Source organism: Athene noctua, chromosome 1 (genome assembly GCF_965140245.1).
Source record: "Athene noctua chromosome 1, bAthNoc1.hap1.1, whole genome shotgun sequence".
NCBI lineage: Eukaryota > Metazoa > Chordata > Aves > Strigiformes > Strigidae > Athene > Athene noctua.
In genome coordinates this window covers 138,700,806-138,714,938 of record NC_134037.1, presented here as the reverse complement: position 1 = coordinate 138,714,938, position 14,133 = coordinate 138,700,806, and the positions used below count along the sequence as shown (strand labels likewise).

Here is a 14,133-nt window from a genome sequence, read left to right as displayed (position 1 = left end):
TTAGTGGGAGGAAAATGAAATCTCTCTTACTATTTCTGTAAGCTTCACTATTGACAGGTCGTAGAATCCAAAGTGGTGGGAGGAGGTAGGATAGAACTAGAGAAGGAAAACCGGCAGAGAGTGTGGGCTCTTGTTTTCTGTCAGTCTGGCAAACACCGGGACAGTTTAGCTATCGGGTGGTGGAGGCCTGGAAGAATAAGAAATACCGGACTCTCCGGGATAAGTGGGCGTGTTTGCTGGCTCTTAAAATCCCAAACCAAGCCTCTAAGTGACTGCGCCGGTAATCGGTGCTCGGCTGCTCTTCCGTAATCCCCAGGAGTCTCTGTTGTACGGGGGTCGGTTCAGAGTACCGGGGTCGGTGCACCGGCTCCAGCAGAGCTCTCGCGGGGCGGCTGGAGCGCCCGGGAGGGGGCCCAGGGCCAGCTCACCCTTCCCAGCACCTTCCTCCCCTCAGCCGCCCCCTCAGGAGCCGGCGGCGCCCGGGCGGGCCGGGCCCCGCTGCCCCGGGGGGGGTCTCTGAGGGCGGCCGGTCTGTGCCCCCTCGGCGCGGGCGCGGTGCCGCCCCCCCCGCCCGGCGGACTACAGCCCCCGGCAGCACCCGCGCCCCGCCGCGGCCCTCCCCTACCTGCCGGGCGCAGGTGGCTGGCGGCGGCGCGGTGCGTGCCGGGGCCGGTAGTCCCTAGGGAGGGGAAGGGCAGGTCCGGCCGGGCGTGGGGCAGATCCGCTGGGGCGGCGGCTGGGGTCGGGGCCGGCGTCATGGACAAGCTCAAGCGGGTGCTGAGCGGCCGCGACGCGGAGGAGCCCAGCGGCCTGGCCGAGGTAACGCTCCGCTCGCCCCGCACCTGCCTCCCTTCCGCGGCGGCGGTTGGCGGGGTCAGGGGCACCCCGGGCCGCCCTCAGCGCCGCCGCGGGCCCTCGGCGCGGGTCCGGCCGCCGGCGGGACCGGCCTGCGCCCGCCTCAGCCGGGCGCTGGGCCTGCGTCTCCCCGGGCGGGGCCGCGCTCCGGCCCTTTCCTTCGTCCTGGCTGACCCCGCGAGCAGCCGCTGCCAGCGCGGGCGGGGGGGCCCTGGCTCTGTGGGAGAGGCGGCTCGTTCTCCCTGGGGAGACCCCAGGTATAGCGGGGAGCCGGGAACGGGCCGTGCACCTGCTTGGCGTGAGCAAAGCGGGGAGAAATAAAATAAAAACAACCCCAAACGCTGAAACAACCGATCTTCCGCCTGTTTGTGTGGGGAGCTGGCAGAGCCCGCGCTCCCCGCGGGCGGGACGGGCAGCGGGTGCGGGGCAGAGGCTTCCTGCGCTGGGATTTATCAGAGGAAAGTTTTGTAAAGAATTCGTAAAAGTATTCGTAAAGAATAACTTGCCCTCGTTTTTCTCCTCGTTTTTAGGTTATTGATGCAACTTCGCTCGGCTGGGGCACCAGAGTGAAAGGCTTCGTTGCTTGTTTTGCAATAGGATGTCTGTGCTCGCTCTTGGTAAGGATTTTCGCCAGATCTCCCTGATATCTTGAGTTTCATCTCCCCCAATAATTACAGCCTTGCTGTATGTTGTGGCTGGATTTATTTATTTTTTTTCTGAGTCTCTTGAGAAGACACCTGACTCAGTTAGTTAGATGTTACAAGTTAGTACTCTTAACAGGAATGCCAATAAATGCAATTTACTTCTGTGTGTATGATTCTGCAGTTTAAGTTTACCAAAGACTTCTTTTGTATCGTGACATTTCTTGGATGTATTTCTTTTGCAATTTAAAAACAATATTAATTTTTTTCTCTAAATGTTCTTTTTTAGGGTAGTTGTCTGCTATGGGTACCAAAAAAAGGGCTGTTGATCTTTGCAGTGTTTTATACACTGGGGAATATTGCATCTATTGGGAGGTAACAATCTTTATATATAAGTTCCCTAATAAAGATGAGAAGCTAAAGCAGAATGATAGGTAAAGGGGCACGGTAGAAACTGTTGCATTTGTGTGAGAAGAGTCACTTATGTAGATCATTCTCTTGCTGATGAGTTTTAAAGAACAGCATTTCCCCGGTAATGCCCTGAAATGGTAAAGAAAATTTTTGTTTATTGTTATTAGAAATGCATTCAAGGTAAAAGTTACTCATCAGTAAAGAAGAATCAAACTCATGCTTTGAGCATTGAGGTTTTTTGATTTTGTTTGGTTTTCCCCCTCAAGATAAAAAAAAATTCTTTGCCATTTTGCATTTGTTCATGTTCTCTGTGTGTTGGCGCATATAGCTGTGGCCATCTGTTTGTCAGGGGAGGCCTGTTTGATTTGCCTTCATGGCTACTGAGGTTTCTGAAGCACAGCCCCACTGACATTCTGACATACACAACTTTCTGTGATCGAGGAACCTTAACAAAACATTAGCACAGGGATTGGAATTGGGAATAATATAGCAATGAGGCAGAATAATGTAGTATATGAGGCAGAAACACCACCTTGGATAAAACTTTCACATTCTATAATTTGTGCAGTATCAATCGCCAGGGCTCTAAATGAGGGCTGCAGATCTGGTCAGGGATCAGAGAACAGATCCAGGCCTGAAAACAGCTCTTTCTGTAGAGGAATTGTGCTGGGTTACCTGGCAGTCCATGCAGAGCCTCTGTGGCTGGTGTTTTTGAAGAGCAGGTTAAAAAAACTTCTGTCAAGAATGATCTAATTGAAGCTGACCTCGACCTATGCTTCTAGCTTGATGGTTCTGCTCTGCTTGTGTTAAATGTAACTGAACAAGTGCGAATAAATACCTTGCGAAAAGAAAAGCAGGAATGTATTTGGTATCATTGTATATCCCGTTTCGTTTGTTATGCAGCTCTGATTACCTTAACAACATAGTGTAGTGATGCCCCATCTGACAGCAGACAAGTGAACAAAATCACCCCCCCTTAAGGAGGAATCTCACCTAGTTTCACTTTTGCTTTTCTACCGTATGTTGATGTCGGTTTGTTTTTCACAGCACTCTCTTTCTTATGGGACCAATGAAACAATTGAAAAGGATGTTTGAGCCTACGCGTTTGATTGCTACTATTGTTATGTTAGTAAGTATCGAAGGAATCGGTTTTAACTCGTTCTAATCTGTGAACAATTTCTGTTGTAAAGTCCTTTCGTATACATTGATCTAACTGCATGTCAAGATGTGTTTGTGGGTTGTCTTTTGTTGGGTTGGGGGTTTTCTTTTTCCTTAAAACATCAAACATCCTGCACATCTGCTGTAGTGGAAAGGTATGTGTAGCACCAGAAAACCACCTTCCAATTATGAAAGCCTGAGCTGAATCCAGGTTGTTTTGCTAAATGAGTGTTAAGGGTCTGTGGCTGGCGTGTGTGAACCATGCACATGCTTTTTAGGGTGCTTGAGGTCACAACATCATATTTAAAAGATGAAAGATGGAAAACTAGGTTTTAAAAAGTGGTACTATGGTATTTTATTTTGCATGACTGTGTCTTTTTATATTCCATCTGATTTGCTTTAAAGAGCTGTGTCAGTATTTCTACCTTGAACAAAACTGTAATTTCCTGACAAAGCAACTGGGGAATCTCTAGGCCTTGGTCATTTTGCATTAAAAATTGAGAAATCATCCCAGCTGGCTGATAGATTCCGGTTTGGAAACTCGAATGACACAATGAAACTGCAAATTCAACATTTAGCTGAAGTCAGCCCTTGGAATTATTTTGGTCTTCAGAAGATGGGGATTGTAGCCAACCTTCTAACGGGTGTGAAAATTGCTGCTAAGTTTCAAACTCTTCCTTGTTTAAAGTACACGTGCTTTTTTTGTTCAACTTTCCCATTTTCTCCTGGAGAGTCTGAAGTCTGGAAGGTGATTTAACTTGCATGAAACTGTCCTCCAGTTTTCAAAGTGAATGTCTTCAGAGTGTTTGCTTGCCATCAGTGCTTCCTATTTTCTCTTTAAAGATCCAGAGGCTGCAGACAACTGATGGTTTGAGAAACTGACACTGTGTGCTTGGAAACCTACTGCGTGGGGTGTTTGGTTTTTATGCGTTTAGGATTCCTGGAGTCAGGAGAATGCCTGGAATGTTGTTCGCTGGAATAAAGCCAGTTGTCAGACCTAGGATTTAGTATTTAGACCAATATACAAATTACCACCTTTAATGGAAAAACTATGTTTAACATCAGTAATCATGGTTGAGGTGAAGTTTATAATTCCTTTGGCAATGCGTGTGTTACTGTCTTGAATATGCAGTATTAAATTGCTTTTTGTTTTACTCAAGCAGAATGCACATTATAATCTCTATCAGCACAATGGTATGTGTGCATCCAAAGGCTGTTAGATGTTGATGAAGGAAGATCAAGTGTCGACTTCTCTCATAGCTAAATGAGCTGTAATGTCTTAATTTGAAAATGAAAACGTGAACTAAAAGGAGACTCCTGTTAAAACTGAGGGTTGAAACAGAAAATAATCCAAAATGACCTACTGCTCCCTGAAATTTTAACTGTAGTAAGGACAGTGCAACTTGGAGAAAAGAAAAAGTGCCAGTTTGAATGGCTGTGCTGGACTTTATATCAAACAGGAGAGCTACTGAGCAACAGCTGAAAGTTCTTGAAAGTGTATTGTAGTTTTAACTGTTAGGAATTCAGTAATGACATCACTTCAACCCCATGGTAACCTTGAGAATCAACAGGAAATGTGGCATGTTTAGAAGCAGAAAGACTACAGCTGTAACTGAAAAGTCTGATGTAAAATGCTGTAGTGTAGTTGTACCTATGACACCAAGAATTGTGTGGGATGACGCAGGGAGCTGCTGATGTTGCAAAAGAGCTGTAGGAATCTTTTCCTCTTGTTCCTTTGCAGACATAAAATTGCTTGCTGGAGATACCAGGCTGAGTTTTCCTCATTGCTTTAATTCACTTCAGAAACGTCATAGTGACTGCATTTTAAGTAAGAGGAACTCTTATGGAGGATTGGATAAAACTGTGAAATTATGTAATCTGTCTCTGAAGGAACCCATTGCAGTGTTACAATATCTATAAAAACTGGAGTTATTTCTGTGTTTAATAGAAATTGTTTGTTTTCTTCTAGTTGTGTCTCATACTAACACTGTGTTCTGCTTTCTGGGTGAGTACTTGAGTCCTATATGTAGGTACAACTGGAGCATATTTTAAAAATAAGATTCTTACACTGTTGTTTCTGTCTGCTGTGTTTCTTCCCCGCTCCCCCCTTCTCTTCTCCTTCAGTGGCATAAGAAAGGACTCGCACTCCTTTTCTGCATCTTACAGTTTTTTGCCTTGGCGTGGTAAGTGATTTCCTCCCCGCACACTCCCATTTCCTATTGCACCTAACATCAGTAGCTGAACTGTGAGCGGATTTTGACCTTGCAGGGTTTAAAGGGAAGGAGAATTTTTACCTCACCATTCCCCTGGATGCGAGACAATATATCAGTGAGGAGCTGACTTGTTCCCGCTTCTTGGTCTCTCACACCACTTCATAGGCTTTGGAGATGGAACTCAGGGCTTCATTTCGGGGGGGAAGTTCCTTTGAACATGTTGAATTTCTATGAGCTTGAAGTAAAACTGCTTTTTTTTCCCTTCCCCTTTTAAATCAATTTGTGGCTTATTGTCTGGTATTCCTCTTTTACGCTCTGCTGAATTTATCGTGTTAAAAGACCCAGATATGCCAATCAAATTAAGTGTCAGTGTTCTTTAAGTTAACATATGCTCTGTATAATGTCAGAGAAGTAAGTACAGAAACTGATACGAATACCTAGCCAGCCCTCAAGACTAATCTTACCTGCCTGTAGGCGTTGGAGCATGAAGAATATTGGGTGCAGGAGAACTGTGTTTAAAATGTTTCTGCAATATGCCCCCTGATTTTGCCATAGTGTTTCACAACCTGGCTGGGCTGAGATGACTTCCAAGGATGCTCATTCTTGTTGCTCACAAACTCAGAGCTTCATTTTGGTTGTGTATCTTGCAGTTAACCTGTTCAGAGCATCAGAGGGGTAGTTGTTCTTCTTGCTTATGACTCTAATAAAATCTGACATGAAGAGTAACTTAAAAATCTTTCTTTTTAGGTATAGCATTTCCTTCATACCATTTGCAAGGTAAGCTTCTCTGCTCCCTCTTTGTCATCCTGAGGTTTAATGCTACAGAAGATTAGTTTATAGGAGCATTGTAATATATAGGTTTAGAAGGTTTTCCATGGTGGTGTTTTAGGGGAGGGAATATATGTACATAACCCGAAAATGAAACTAAGCATCTTTGGAAGAACACAAATCTAACAAAATGAGAGGCCTTCCTGTATGTTAGTGTGCTGACCACACTCTGAATTTAAGGCTTGCCTTTGGAATGCCTGAATATTGGTCCAAAATGCTACTAGATGAGCATATTCTTTTGTGTACTTCTTTTTCCTGTTCTCCCCTGTTTGAGCAGACAGCTCTCTCCTGCTCCACCAGCCTCACCCTTCTTCAGGGCACCGCCTCAATACAGGCTTGGAGGTGCCCTTTCGGCTGTGGTGGGGCAGGTGGGAGGGTGAGCACACCCGCCTCCCTCTAATGCATTCACGGGGTCGTGCACGTTATGTAAGCACAATTACTACGTGGCCAGCTGATCTGTGAAGTCCTCAGTGTCAGTGTGATAGCAGTATGCAGTGGGTCTCATCAAGCAGCATAACTGAGGTCACTCTTGGGTTTTGTGGGTTTTTTTCTTTCTCCTGCCTGTAGGGATGCTGTGAAGAAATGTGTATCGGTCTGCCTGACTTAACAGGAATACTGGATGCTTCACAAAGTTCTAGGAAGTATAGAAGAACTGTGTTAAGATCACTTTGTATGTATTTTCCTACTTCTGTCTTAAACATGTGCCTTTCAGCTTCTTAGAAACTCCTTGTGTTAAATCCAGTGTGTGCAATTGCTTGGTTTTGTAAGGAATGGTGTCTGTAGGACAGGGCGCTCGTGATCAAATGAAGTTCAGTCTGGCAGAAAAATGGGGCAGAGATCCAGAATTTGGTATGATAATTCTTATGTAAAATCATGTCTTTGGTTTTGCAAAAGTATCAAAGTAATATGTGATGTCTGTAAAATGCCCCGCCTTGACTCTGATGAGACTACACCAGTCTAGAGGATTTCTTTTTCAATAAATCTTGACCAATTGGGTTTTGTTTTTTTTAAAACAGCCTTAGTCTTTTCACTGTTTGCCTTGGATAATGGAATATTGGTACTCTTTATCTTCCTACCTCTTTCGCAAAATTTTAGTTTTGTGAGACTTCTAAAAGATTTCAATCTAAATGAAAAGACTGTTTTGGAGTAAGTATGAAGCATTTGTCTCTTTAATTTTCAGTTTAGACTGATGTTGTTTCCTTAAAATACATGAAAGGGAGATTTTTGTCTGTAAAAACGTGTTCCTGTAGGAAAAGCACTTGCAAAATAAGGTTAATAGAATTTTTCATCTGCCAGGAACCCGAGTTCTTTGCCTTGCCTACAGCTAATGGCAATACATACAAGGTAGGAAACTGAGATTTTTCATATGAAGCAAGTTGCTTCTCTTCTCCCCCAGCTGTAGCATAGGAGCGGTGCAAAGCTGAGGGCCTGACAGGTAAGCAAAGAGAGAATTTATGTACTTTCTCAAAGGACAGACTTTTGATAAGGTGGAAGTGGGCTATTGTTTAAGCAGTCTGGACCAGAGAGAAGACATTTTCTTCTGAAACTTGTAAATAAGTTAAAACTCCAACGTTTCTTTTTTTTTTTTTTCTAAGTGGGATCAGTTTTGTTTCTCCTAAAGCTCTCACATACACTAGTGAACTTCTATTTTGAGAAGAAAGTACAATTTTTCTATTGCCTGTTGTAGCAAAGAAAGCGTGTAACAATTGAGCTGCCAGCTCCAAACAAACTGGTATCCAAATTCCAAGGCCACTCTACATTCCCTTTATCTTCTGAGCTATGTATAATCATTTACTCCCACGCCATTGCAGTGGTCAGTTGTTTAGTATCTGAGCACAGATTGCTGCTTCTGCAGTGTGGAATAGTGTTTAACTGCTTTCACTTTTCTGCTGGAGTCAGTGTCTATGAAGATGATTATCCAGTGGACTTTAGCATGAACAGAAGCCTCTTTTCCTCCATCTACCAAGAGTTTAGTCATTTAACAACACTGTGTTTGCATGGCAAGTGCATCCCTGACTTGTACCACGCAGATTTTAATGTAGTGAAAACTAGATCTCCTGGGCGATGAAGTATAAACCCACAGTGAAGCCAAATAAGTCTATGCCTTCCAGAAAGCTACTAGAAACTGAGTGAATTTAGAAGGACACTTAAATTTAAGATTTTGACAATTTATAAAGCTCTTAGGGTCTGCTAAAAAAGTATTCCCATTTGAGGGTGGTAGGAAAGGGGAATTTTGACAGGCTTTCTGTGGATTTCAGCTGGTTAGAGTTACTCTTACAAAGGTGTTTGACTGGAGAATGCCACCTTGAGAACATGGTGCTGATGGTGGGGTGAATCCATTACACAGGGTGATGTTCAAGTGCTGTGTCCCGGTGCTTCCCCCCCCCCTTTAGGATTTGGGAGTTAGTGTTGAAATAAGTACCTCGACTATTACTTTTCTTGAAAGGAAGAATTGCTTAAATGCCCAAGAGAGACTGGGAGTTAGAGAATAGTGCTGATTCTTTTCCCTGATGGATCTAAGACAAGTATCTAAACTGATGTGTGTCTTTTTTATCAGGGAGTAGGTTCAAAACCTAATTTACATCTGTCAGAAGACCTGTGTCAGTCTTTTAGGACTTTGATAATGTTTACAGAATTTCTTTGTATAAGGGCAACTGAAAAGCAACCTTAATGCTTTTTGCATTCCAACATTTCTTTAGGTTTAACATCTCTGGGTGTTCCTGGAAAACACTATAATTATTTCTCCTTCCCCTCTCTGGGAAAGTTACGTTACCTCAGATCATCATTCCAGGCTCATCAGCCGTCAGCATAATGGAATTTGGCTTCTGGGATTCTTTTTTTGAATACTTCAGATTAGATTGTTATTCCTTGACTAGCTTGTGCTGGGCTGTGGTACCCTGACTCTAGCAGTTCCTTTGGAGGAACGCTAGAACTGGGTATGCTGAACAGCAGTGTTTCAGCTTGCACACTAGCTAACTGGAACCTTTTAGCTGACTGTTGTGAGCATAACCACTTAAAAGTAGGAAATTCAGGAAACTACCAATAGATAACAGGTAAACTTCAATGGATTTTTTTTTTCTTTCCCACCTCCTATCCTTTTCAAAACTGTAATTGCAGCTCCACAGCATTTTACTCAGTAAAATACAAGAACAAATCTTAGTTTCACTGCATAGCACATGAGGCTAAGCAATTGTGCTCTTAAAGGAAGGGAGCCCAAGGAGAGCTGGCAAAGACCTAAACATCACTAGAGTGCCACCAGGGTTTATGTTGCTCTTTGATGTTGTGTTCTGTTCCTGTGAAGGTCAGAGAGACTCGCCATATTCTTGCCAATATGTGAAACATACTCAGGGTTTATCACTTCATCTACAAGCAGTTTTGCTTTAAAATAACTCTTCTTTATCAGAACAAAGCTCTTCAGATTCTTACTCACTTTTAAGTAGCTGTGTTCAGGCTATTGTGAAGTTTACCAGCAAAAGATTTTTCCACTTTGTTGAAATACTTCATATGATTTTACATAATCGGGGAGTAAACTAGTACATGAACATTCCCTCTCGACCAGTTTAAGTCTGAATGAGATTATGCCATTATACCATTGTTTTTCTTCTGTTATTGAAAGTACTTTGTGTTAAGTTTTGATATCATTAGCTTTGGTGACCTGCTTGGCAGGAAGCGTGGTGGGTATTTCTGAAGCCCTCTTTCTATCTTACTGTCCTTCAAGGCAGGAATGTTTGTGGTGTGCACTCTACTGCAGATAGAGACGTTTGTGCTCTAAATCACAAAGCTCCTTCCTTCCCAAAGTCCTCTCTCAGTTGCCTACAGCACTTAACTCAAGGCTGACTTTTCCTTAAGAAACTTGTATGATGTTAGATGTCCGTCTCGGTAGGATTTGAGGTTCTACCAGAAAGTACTTTTTTTGCCCAGCCTTGCTGTTGGTCGACTTGTCTATCCACTTTTTTCACTTCTTGCAGCACAGCTAACAACCTTAACCAGGCAGCCTCAGCACATGGTTCTAGCATGCAGTGTGCACATCTGGGATCAGCTGACTTTCCAGATATATCAGAAATGGAAATGGAGAGGGCGGTAGTCCTCTGTTCCCAAAGTACTGAGATTAAATTCAAATGCAAGATTTTTTTTTCAGTAATTCAAAGTTTCACTCCATTTTATGTGAAGTCCGTTGTGAATACTGGTACTATCAGAGGTGATTCTACAGTGATGATGTGAACAATTCTGTCTTGTTTGGTGTTTACAGTAATAAGATTTTTCGTGAGCTGTTACAAAAACCAAGGAAGAAATTTCTCCACCAAGTTGAAATGCTTTTAAGAAATCATGGTTTTAAGGACAAAGCAAAAAGAGTGTTAGGCTTTATGTGTGGATACTTACTACGCAAGTTGAGGGGATGGTGGAGACTGCTCAGGCAGAACCACAGGCTGGAGTCGATCCTACCTTGTGGGTAGATGGCAGCTGGCACAACTCCTGCTCTGGGAACTGCCTCATGGAGCAGCATGGGCAGTTGAAGCTCATCCCCTTTTGCTGTGTGCTAAGAGATTGAAAGACCCTCTGAGTTTCTGAGAACAGTTCTTGCTTAGTTTTGGTACTTGTGTTAATGAAGGTAAGATCACTGTTGCTACTGTAGACTCCCAAAACTGAGGAGGATGATGACGTTTAAACACACATTTGTCTTAAATACTGTTGTTTACACCATAGCAAATACCATGTAGGACAGAAAGCACAGAAATGGTATATTTTCTTAAAACAATGTGCCTCACTGTAATATGACAACACTAATTTTTTTTAACAGCCGTGGAATTGTTTTGTAAAATAAAAACCAAACTCTCAGAAATTCTCCACAATGTTTTATGTTGTTACTGATTGCTGTTGTGCTTTTTCTATGTATTTACACTGTTTGATTTCTACTTTGATAAAAATTTTTTCCTGACTTCCAACTTTCTCTGTAACAAAGTGAAATCTTTACTTACAAGTGCTGGGTTTTTTCCTTCAATAAAGTTGTCATTGCATTGAATTAATTGCTCTTATGGTTAATATGTAGTTTTTAAATTAAATTGTGATTCTCCAGATGATTCTGGAATTGCTGTGAGTTGTTTGGTCTGTTTGTTGTTTGGTTGGTTTTTGTTTGTTGTGTTTGGTTTTTTTAAAGTGATTGCCTTATCCTCACTTCCTTTGCTGTGTACACAACATAAACTGCTGAGGGGAGTTTCTGTGTCACCACTGCTGTGCAGCTGCTTCACGCAGCATATGTCTAGCTCAACCAAATTCTTACTGGCATGGTTGTGTGCCTCTAGACACCTGATTGGCACAATTAGAGTTTTAAAGCTGGGGATGATATTTTTATTACTTCTTTCTTACTTATTTACTTCAAGAGTCAACAAATTATTGGCTTAGTCCACACTATAGAGCAAATAATTCCTGATGCTATTCTGTCAGCGAAGACTAGAGGTATGAAGCAACATGCCTCTGATTCTTTGAGGAATAAATACACTTTGAATACTGATATACACTGGAAGTAAAAAGCCAATGATTTATGAATGTGTGTTTAAAAGTAGAGTTAGAGGGCAATGATCTTAATTTTTTGTGGCTTTTCTTTAAACTTTCAGAAAGCACATCCTTTTAAGTTTGTGCCTAATACTCATCCAAACGCTTGCTGTGGTTTTAATATTCCTTGGCAGTGTAACAGGGCTGTGCATTGGGCTCCTCAGAGTACACTACACTCTCTTCTGACAGAGCAAACCAAAGCAGTTGTGGGAGTTTTGGGGGGGGGTTTTGGAGGTGTTTTTTTGGTGGATTTTCTTTTTTTTTCCCACAAGGTGGTTGTGAGACTTGTGTGCTGTGGGTAACTGTGTTTTCACTTACTTTTGTTTTGGTTTTTTTTTTATTGTTCTTCTAAACAACTTTGTCTCAAAGCTGACCTGAAATTTCTGTCCTGCAGGAAACTCCAAAGCTTTGTTTGAAACAGAAGCAGCAGCCTGTGTTCCTGTAATATAGAAACCTAGGGGTCTGTATTTTATCTTTTTGAAAAGATCAGAGCTTCCAAGGACTGTTTGGAGAGCTTGATACATCTATTTTGTATCGAGACAGCTATGAATCTGAGTCCTTAAAAAGGCAATAAATCCTTTCCACATCTAATAGCTTAGAGCTGTTCTTGCCTAGTTCAACCTCCTGCCTAACAACAAAGCTGTTGAACTTTGCCCCATGGTTCTCAAGCTGAGGTCTTTAATGATTTAAAAAAACCAAACAAAATCATTTGAGATAGGTAAATAATGAATTATTAGCTGCCCTCTAGAGAAAGTGTGTTCTGTGGATGACTTTGCTCCTTAGAAATACTCTGGCAGGGTTTATCAGTTGGACTACAGCATCTGGGCCCCTGAATCCCATGGATAAATGGGGCAGTCACCAGCACCACATTCAAATTCAATAATGAGACTTGGAAGGTTGCCGTGTCCTCAACGTCTGCCCCTTTCCCTTCTTCCCCAAGGTCTGATTTGCAAGAGAGAGTATTTTGTAGATGTGAGAAGTTCAAAGTTACAGGTTGATAGGTGTTGCCTTCTCTTATTTGTACTTTCCCTATTGAGTTCAGTCTTGCAGTGTCAGTGGGGGTGGGTACAGGCTTTAACTGGCCAGCCATGAAGGGCTGGAGATGCCTAAAGGGAACAAAATCCTCTTGTTTTCTCACTTTCCTGAAGAAACTTTCTGATGAATTAGAGATGAAGTAGTATACCTAAGCTGCCAATCTTTGCGATTGATATTTTAAGTTAGTCTATTTGAAACCCGTTTTAAGTTTTTCTCGGGTTCCCTTGTGGCATCTCTAAGAGAAGTTATTCCTGAGAGTTTGTGCTTTAAAATCGCAGAAGCAAGCGTGGAGTAACACTGGCATAGGGGAAAAATGGTACATTGAAAGTATCGTCTGGCTGATGTGATTTCATTGCTGTTCTGAAGTGCTGTCACTTCCAAATATGTGGAGTGAAAACAAATGATTTTTTAATGGACATGTACTCCTGTGTTCTCTAGTTGTGTGTAACAATATGTGTCAGGCTCACCACTTTTGAGAGAATCAAATGCTTCAACTAAGTTATACTTAAAACTCGTTAACCCTGATAGTTAACAGAAAGCTTTAACTTACATGTCCAAGTCAAAAGTGCACGTTTGATTTCGCTATTATAAACACCAAACCTATTACTTTTGTTCTGAGATGTTGTAAATAGAATTTAAAAGCTTGTTTAGAATCTCTTAAATTCCTTATTATTTTCTGATCTTAAAAATGGGGACAGTAATAGTTGCTTGTTCTAGGTGCTAATCCATGTCTGGAGACAGGCTGAAGAACTTTTAAGTAGGAAAAAGGAAAGAGTATAATTATTGTTTAAAGCAAACTAACTTACATTTATCACCAGCCTGACCACATCAGGATTTTATTTTTTATGTTTTAAAAAGAAGAAAGGTTGCTCTGGAAAGCCTTTCTGAGCTCAGAATTACTCTTGGCTATAAGCTCAATTATAACACCAGGCAGGGAGTTACTACTTAAACAAGCTGCCTGCCTCCCTGCTAAAAACATACCTGGTGGAAGTTACTGAAACTGTCCCCTCACCCCCTGACATTAATGAAAGGGCTAATCTTCTCTAAGTCTCTGCTAACCTAGCAATCTCCCAGGGGGCTGGATCCATGATTAAAAAACAGAGGGAAAGCAGCTGTCTTTTTATCCTCTCTTAATTATTCCTTGGTAGTTGATAGGTGTTGATTTCCTGGGAGTGTCATGGTGATGGAGGTTACATTTCCCAGTGTTGTCGGGACTGAATGTTCAGAGGGGGGTTAGTGTTTGAATGCTTTAGTGGGAGCTTTGGAGATGGAAAGAGTGAGTCTTGTTCTCTGTGATTTCATCTGATCACAAAGGGCTGCCTTTTATTTGGAAACATGTACCTAAAGGCCAAAAAACAGCTATCCAATATCAAGGTCAGGAAGGCCTCTTTAATTACCTGTTTTCTTTTTTCTGTTTGTTTTTTCTTTCTGCTGTATCTCAC

General features: G+C 42.2%; 2 protein-coding genes across 6 annotated transcripts in view; both read left to right on the top strand.

Moving 5' to 3' along the window:
* Window positions 1-678: 678 nt before the first annotated feature.
* SFT2D2 (SFT2 domain containing 2) overlaps window positions 679-14,133 on the top strand; it is a 16,570-nt gene continuing 3,115 nt past the window's right edge. The window contains exons 1-9 of one of the 3 annotated variants that reach the window (XR_012633033.1): window positions 679-819; window positions 1,386-1,472; window positions 1,786-1,871; window positions 2,955-3,036; window positions 5,035-5,070; window positions 5,190-5,248; window positions 6,026-6,055; window positions 6,674-6,776; window positions 10,075-11,120. Coding sequence is in view for 1 of the 3 variants with exons in the window: in XM_074897829.1 (XP_074753930.1) it covers window positions 757-819; window positions 1,386-1,472; window positions 1,786-1,871; window positions 2,955-3,036; window positions 5,035-5,070; window positions 5,190-5,248; window positions 6,026-6,055; window positions 6,674-6,713 (483 nt within the window). In the remaining 2 variants the exon portion in view is untranslated. Of the gene's footprint in view, window positions 820-1,385; window positions 1,473-1,785; window positions 1,872-2,954; window positions 3,037-5,034; window positions 5,071-5,189; window positions 5,249-6,025; window positions 6,056-6,673; window positions 11,121-14,133 lie in introns of those variants that run through there. The other 2 variants (XR_012633035.1, XM_074897829.1) reach the window with 2 other exon arrangements.
* The window catches only part of TBX19 (T-box transcription factor 19), a 27,714-nt gene continuing 19,614 nt past the window's right edge, over window positions 6,034-14,133 (top strand). For 2 of the 3 annotated variants that reach the window (XM_074897813.1, XM_074897790.1), the window contains exon 1: window positions 6,708-6,776. The gene's annotated coding sequence lies outside the window, so the exon portion shown is untranslated. Of the gene's footprint in view, window positions 6,056-6,707; window positions 6,777-14,133 lie in introns of those variants that run through there. The other variant, XM_074897796.1, reaches the window with a different exon arrangement.